This window comes from Poecilia reticulata, linkage group LG9 (genome assembly GCF_000633615.1).
Source record: "Poecilia reticulata strain Guanapo linkage group LG9, Guppy_female_1.0+MT, whole genome shotgun sequence".
Lineage (NCBI taxonomy): Eukaryota > Metazoa > Chordata > Actinopteri > Cyprinodontiformes > Poeciliidae > Poecilia > Poecilia reticulata.
This window is the reverse complement of record NC_024339.1, coordinates 33,039,675-33,046,498: the sequence shown is the minus strand read 5'-3', so window position 1 is coordinate 33,046,498 and position 6,824 is coordinate 33,039,675. Positions and strand designations below refer to the sequence as shown.

The 6,824-nt window shown below is 51.8% G+C and overlaps 1 protein-coding gene across 2 annotated transcripts in view; it reads left to right on the top strand.

Moving 5' to 3' along the window:
- LOC103470780 (phosphatidylinositol 3-kinase regulatory subunit alpha-like) overlaps positions 1 to 6,824 on the top strand; it is a 33,838-nt gene that overhangs the window by 4,099 nt on the left and 22,915 nt on the right. Inside the window, exons 3-10 of one of the 2 annotated variants that reach the window (XM_008419446.2) lie at positions 522 to 651; positions 1,793 to 1,885; positions 2,038 to 2,109; positions 2,187 to 2,303; positions 2,399 to 2,597; positions 2,678 to 2,760; positions 6,137 to 6,242; positions 6,327 to 6,425. In XM_008419446.2, coding sequence (XP_008417668.1) covers positions 522 to 651; positions 1,793 to 1,885; positions 2,038 to 2,109; positions 2,187 to 2,303; positions 2,399 to 2,597; positions 2,678 to 2,760; positions 6,137 to 6,242; positions 6,327 to 6,425 — 899 coding nt within the window. Of the gene's footprint in view, positions 1 to 521; positions 652 to 1,792; positions 1,886 to 2,037; positions 2,110 to 2,186; positions 2,304 to 2,398; positions 2,598 to 2,677; positions 2,761 to 4,058; positions 4,540 to 6,136; positions 6,243 to 6,326; positions 6,426 to 6,824 lie in introns of those variants that run through there. The other variant, XM_008419447.2, reaches the window with a different exon arrangement.

Below are 6,824 nucleotides of genomic sequence, written 5' to 3'. Positions count from 1 at the left end.
GTGTTCCAGCGGGAACCTTTGTGTTCCAGCGGGAACCTTTGTGTTCCAGCGGGAACCTGTGTGTTCCAGCGGGAACCTTTGTGTTCCAGCGTTTCTGGTACGCCTGTTAATCTGACGCACCATAATAAACACTCAAAGATGAATAAACTTTTAATTCTAATGAACATTTAGCTCTGGGACATTAAGACGTTTAAATAATAATAAAATATAAACAAACTAAAAAGAAACGACAAATAAAATTAATTACGACTGTAAGGAAAATTAAACCATTTTATCTGAGACCAAAACTCCAGATTTTTATTATCTTGTTTTTAGTCGAAAGATAAAAATGAAAATTAATGCAAATGTAAATTATTGAGCTTGTTTTCATTTATTAATTGATTATTGTATCGGGTTTAAACGCGTCCAGCTTCATTTCTGACCCATCAGTGTCTCTGCTGCTGAGCTCGGATCTGTTTGATGGATTTTGGGTCGGAACCGCTCAGTCAGCCTCTGCCTGGTTCTGGTTCTGGTTCTGGCAGGAGAAAGGCGACTTCCCAGGAACGTACGTGGAGTTCGTCGGCAGGAAGAGGATGTCCCCGCCCACTCCGAAGCCCCGCCCACCCAGACCGCCATCCGCCGCGTCCCTGAGGACCGACTCGGAGTCGGAGGGTGAGTCCAGCTCCCAGGTTCTGCTTCTCTGTGAGGCCCGGTCCAATCGGACCTGCTGCAGCGACCCGGATCGTCGCAGCTGGTGTTTAGTCAGGGCTGCGGTTGCTGACTGATCACAACTCGACTGCATTCTGCTGCCATCAGCGCAGCACAGGAAGTGTGTGTGTGTGTGTGTGTGTGTGTGTGTGTGTGTGTGTGTGTGTGTGTGTGTGTGTGTGTGTGTGTGTTTACTGTCTTTACCTGCCTGTTTCACAGAACTGCTGCTCTTCCTCCTCTGGTTTCCTCCCAGAAACAAACACGTTGCAGGTTTTAGCTCTCTGCCTTTCCATGACCAGCTGCATTTAGTTTCCATGGAGACGAGCAGAGCTTCGTCAGCTGGGCCTGCAGCTCCATGGCCTCATATCTCCCTCCCAGCATCAGCAGCTCATTCAGAACCCGTCGTGCTATCGCCCCGTCTCTGCCGGTTCATCTGCGTCCGTTTGGTTTTAGCAGAAAAATGGTTTCATGTCTTTTGACCAAAATCCCCACAGCTGTTACTCAGTTCATTTCTGTTTCACTTGTTAGGAACTTTCTGGACATCCTAACAGTGCTGGACATGGCTAACTGAGCGGCTAACTGAGCGGCTAACTGAACGCTAACTGAGCGGCTAACTGAGCGGCTAACTGAGCGGCTAACTGAACGGCTAACTGAGCGGCTAACTGAACGGCTAACTGAACGGCTAACTGAACGGCTAACTGAACGGCTAACTGAGCGGCTAACTGAACGGCTAACTGAACGGCTAACTGAGCGGCTAACTGAACGGCTAACTGAACGGCTAACTGAGCGGCTAACTGAGCGGCTAACTGAGCGGCTAACTGAACGGCTAACTGAGCCGCTAACTGAGCGGCTAACTGAACCGCATACTGCGCTAACGCTAAAGTGCTACACCAACATGATATTTAGCCAACGCTAAGACCATAGCATTAGCTAACGGCTCATCATCAGCAGAGCAGCTTTAGCTCTGTTAGCTTAGCTTTACTAGCATCTGGACCTGGGCTTAGTCTGATACTCAGACAGAACTGGGCCGTCAGAACCAGAACCTGGTTCTGTTTGTCCAGATGTTGTCTGTCAGAATGTTTGACTCTTTGTGTTTGTTGCTCAGGTTTGGTTCTGCCGGACCTGCCGGAGCAGTTCGGACCTCCAGACACGGCGCCGCCGCTCCTCAGCAGACTGATGGAGCTCATAGAGACCAAAGGTAGGCCCAAGCTGCAGAACTGGGTCCAACCCGACCCGGTTCTGTAGCTCTGCTGGACTGGGTCTCTCTGCGGAACTGTTCAGAACCAACAGAACCCAGTGTCTACTGGACCTCCTTCGTCTGGCCATCAGATTGATGTTGTGTCTCTGCAGGTTCCGACAGCCTGGTTCTGTACCGCAGCATGAGTGGAGGGGTTCTGGACACCCGGCAGCTGGCCGACACCGGTGAGGAGCCAGAACCCGTCCTGCGGCCCGGCTGCGGTCCGCTCGGTTCCGTCTGACTGAGGTGTGTTTGTTTTCAGAGCCGGAGCAGCTGGACGTGCCGTCTCTGTGTGACGGGGTGGTCCGGTTCCTGCAGGACCTGCCCGGTCCGATCCTGCCCGCCTCGCTGCAGGCCGACATGAGCCACGCCGTCCAAGGTCAGCAGAACCAGAACCGGGCCGGCCGGCGCTCCTGTTGTCAGGCGCTGGTGAAAAGTTCTGACCCGTTTTAATGCCTTTGGTTCTGTTTGCAGAGGTCCGGGACCCGGAGGAGTGCGCCCAGGTTCTGCGGGGCGTGGCGAGCTCGCCGGCCTGCCCGGCCCAGTTCGGGCTGACCCTGCTCAGCGTGGTCCGGCACCTGGCCCGGCTCTGTCTGCACGGCTCCAGGAACCAGCTGAGCCCGCGGGTTCTGGCCGAGAACTTCAGCCCGCTTCTGTTCAGGCAGCCCCCTGGGTCGGTACCAGAACCCAGAACCTTCCGGCAGGTCCTAACGGTACCGCCGGGTCTCACCGGGTCTCTGTTGTTCTGTCCAGGTCCGATTCCGCTCTGGATCCTCTGGTTCAGGCTCTGGAGGTTCTGATCACCAGCGAACTCAACATGACCCAAGCAGCACCAGGTAGCTCCGCCTCCTCCTGGTTCTGGTTCTGGTCCGGCTCATTCAGCATCTTTTCTCCTTCTTATTTCATAAACAAAGTTAAAGCAGTTTATCTGTGGGAGGCGTCGCCCCCTGGCGGCAGCCGGCGGGACTGCAGCTCAGGAACAAACATGGCCGCTGAACGTCTTCTTCTCTGTTTAAACTTTGCTGAAGGCTGAATGAGGAGCTGCTTCAGGTTAGGGGAGGATAAACTCAGGGACTGGACTCAAGGGAAGGTTCTGGTTCTGAAGCCCGGCAGCACGGCGCCGTTACACAAACATCCATAAAACTGATGATCATCTGTTTCTGCTGTATTAATAACATTCAATCCTCCAGATAATATCTAAAATAATCCAGTTTAATCCGGAGAAACCGATGAACAATAATCAATATAATATCTGATTAGATGGAAATCAGATTTTTCTGTTCATTTCCTGTTTAATTCAATCAGATTTGATGTCATAAATTAAATCAAATGATTAATTGTAATGAATCGATTATGAAAATTCTTGTCCACTAATTTAGTAAATAATCGTTAACTGGAGCATTCAGACCGTAAAAAGGCCAATCAAAGAATAATCAATACGATCGGCAATAATTAAATCAGATGTTTCTCACAGGATGTCGGTCACATGACCGCTGATGACTTCCTGCCGCCACAGGAAGCAGCAGGGTCAGGGCAGAGATCACTTCCTGTTGCAGCGCCACCTGCTGGTCTCTCTGCTTCTGGTTCGGTCCAGATCAGCCGGACCGCTTCAGGTTCTGACCAACAGGTGGAGCTGCAGCTCCGACCGCCGCTCAGGTGGACCCTGAGAGTGTGTGTGTGTTACTGTGTGTGTGTATTAGTGTGTGTGTGTGTGTGTGTGTGTGTGTGCGTGTGTGTGTATGTTAGTGTGTGTGTGTTACTGTGTGTGTGTCCGTGTGTGTGTTACTGTGCGTGTGTGTGTGTTAGTGTGTGTGTGTGTGTGTTACTGTGTGTGTGTTACTGTGTGTATTTGTGTGTGTGTGTGTGTGTGTGTTAGTGTGTGTATTTGTGTGTGTGTGTGTGTATTAGTGTATGTGTGTGTGTTACTGTGTGTGTGTGTTACTGTGTGTGTGTGTTACTGTGTGTGTGCTACTGTGTGTGTGTGTGTCCGTGTGTGTGTTACTGTGTGTGTGTCCGTGTGTGTGTTACTGTGCGTGTGTGTGTGTGTGTGTGTGTGTTAGTGTGTGTGTGTGTGTGTTACTGTGTGTATTTGTGTGTGTGTGTTTATGTGTGTGTGTGTGTGTGTTAGTGTGTATTAGTGTATGTGTGTGTGTGAGGGGGTTCTGCTCGTCTCGTTCAGTCGGTCAGAGCAGCAGCTGAATCGATGACATCATCCATCCCCGCGGTGACAGATGATGCTGCGGAGTAGGAGGGGGTCGTTGCCGTGGTGATATCCCTGCCTGCGTGTGATTGGCCGAGGCCGGCGGTGATGTCACACATCTCCAAGCTGCTGTGCCGATCTTTGAACAGAGGCAGAGATGGAGGCAGGCGGACGGAGGGGCAGCTTCAGCGCCGATGCTGCCCGGTTCTGATCCGCAGCTCAGCCGCTCACCCTGCTGCCGGAACCAGAACCAGAACCCGGAGGGAATGCTGTCCGGGTGTCAGAGCTGAATCTGCAGAGGGGGGGTCGTTTCACCTGAGGGCCGTCATGGAGCGGGAGCAACGGGGCAGAACCCGGTCGGAACCGCTGCTGGGCCGAGACCAGATCCTGTGCTACATTAACATGCAGAGACCAGGTAGGGCCTGCGGAGGGCGCTCTGATGGGTTCTGCTGGGCTCCGGACCCGGTGACGCAGCATCAGCTCTGCCGTCGTCATGGTTACCGGCTCGTTTGGCTGATGTCATCTTTTGATTCCCCAAATAAACATTTCATCTGGTTTTTACAGCTTAAAGAAAGAATCAAACTTTACACTGTTGGTCCATGAAAAAGCCTCAAGACGCCCACTTCCTGTCTCGCTTCCTGTCTCACTTCCTGTCTCACTTCCTGTCTCTCTTCCTCACACTTGACCATGAAATCTGATTCTGGTGGAAAATGTCAGATTATTTTAAATATTGGTGAATTTATCACCATTAAGCAGAAACGTTACAGCAACTGAAGCCGGAATATTTTCATGTTTTACATCACAGAGCGACGGTTTGGTGACGAACAGAGCAGGACGGCTAGCGCCCAGTTAGCATCCAGCTAGCGTCCAGTTAGTATCCAGCTAGGGCCCAGTTAGCATCCAGCTTTCGCCCAGTTAGCGTCCGGCTAGCGCCCAGTTAGGGTCCAGCTTTTGCCCAGTTGGCATCCAGCTAGCGTCCAGCTGGCATCCAGCTAGCGCCCAGTTAGCATCCAGTTAGGGTCCAGCTTTCGCCCAGTTAGGGTCCAGCTTTTGCCCAGTTAGTGCCCAGCTTGCGCCCAGTTAGCATCCAGCTAGCGTCCAGTTAGCATCCAGTTAGTGCCCAGNGCCCAGTTAGGGTCCAGCTTTTGCCCAGTTAGTGCCCAGCTTGCGCCCAGTTAGCATCCAGCTAGCGTCCAGTTAGCATCCAGTTAGTGCCCAGTTAGTGCCCAGTTAGGGTCCAGCTTTTGCCCAGTTAGTGCCCAGCTTGCGCCCAGTTAGCATCCAGCTAGCGTCCAGTTAGCATCCAGTTAGGGTCCAGCTTTCGCCCAGTTAGTGCCCCGTTAGCGTCCAGCTAGTGCCCAGTTAACATCCAGTTAGCATCCAGCTAGCGCCCAGTTAGCGTCCAGCTAGCTCCCAGTTAGCTCATGTCAACATCTGATGACATCACACTCTGCCAATGACATCACGCTCTGTGTTTCCTGGTCGATTTGCTCCAGACGTGTAGACAGAAACGCGACTTTGCGACGTTTTACAGTTTGCTCAGAAAGGAGGACAGAAGAGACGATTTATCAGCTGGTTACCATGGTTACTACTCAGAATAACTTCTGTAAAGATCTGAGCTTGGTCTGAAACCAACAATAGAACATTTGAATCCTGTTCTGTTCTGTGTGGACCAGTCAAAGTAAAGCAGTTTTCAGTGAACATCAGATGTACAGTTTCCTCTGGCCGTTTTTAGAGCAAACGAAACGTTTCCGTTTCAGGACGAGTCGTTCTAAAGTTTCCGGCAGAAAGAGTAAAAACCCTCCAGCATCCTGAAGACGAGTTTTATCTGCATGTTCCACTTCCTGCCGCGTCGTCTGAGGATTTTATCTCTGGTCGCTCGTCTTTCAGCAGGAAACGGATCAGGAAGCAAACGCTGCCTTGTCTGATTTCCGAGAACACACCAACGCTGCGACGCGCCGTTGGCTCCTCCCATCATCCTCACGGGTTTTCTTCTTCTCCCTCCGCTGCAGCTCTGCCTCCCAAACCAGTGAAGGCCTCCACTGCTGCTCCCCCCAGCAGCTTCAACCACAGCATCTCCCTGCAGGACGCCGAGTGGTACTGGGGGGACATCTCCAGGTGAGACACACCTGTCCTCTGAGAGGGAGGGGGGCAGCAGACACCCCAGAGTGACCGACCATCTGTCTGTCTGTCCGTCTGCAGGGAGGAGGTGAACGAGAAGCTGAGAGACACGGCCGACGGCACCTTCCTGGTGCGGGACGCCTCCACCAAGATGCACGGAGATTACACCCTGACCCTCAGGTAACGCCCCGATGCCCCCCTGGTACCCCCTGGTACCCCATGTTACCCCAACGTCCGACTGAAACCGGCTTCAGTCAGGAGTTATTTTAGAACTGAGCATCAAAATGAGTGTAAGTTGGGATTTTATTTAGTTTTTTTATTTATAGTTCTCCACAGTTTTGCAGTCAGAATCAGTTCTGAACTGTGGAGTTCGGGTCTTTATCCTCCGTCACGTCGCGGTTTTCTGGGGAATCTTGAGTCTGAATGGTTAATATGTATCGTAACCCCGCCCCCTCACTGCAAGGGGCGGGGCCAGGATAATCTGATGGGCGGAGCCAGGAAGATCTGAAAAAAAAAAGCAATTTACCATTTTTTTTTACTTTGTTTTAAAAAGCAAATGTCAAAAACAGCTGAGTATAT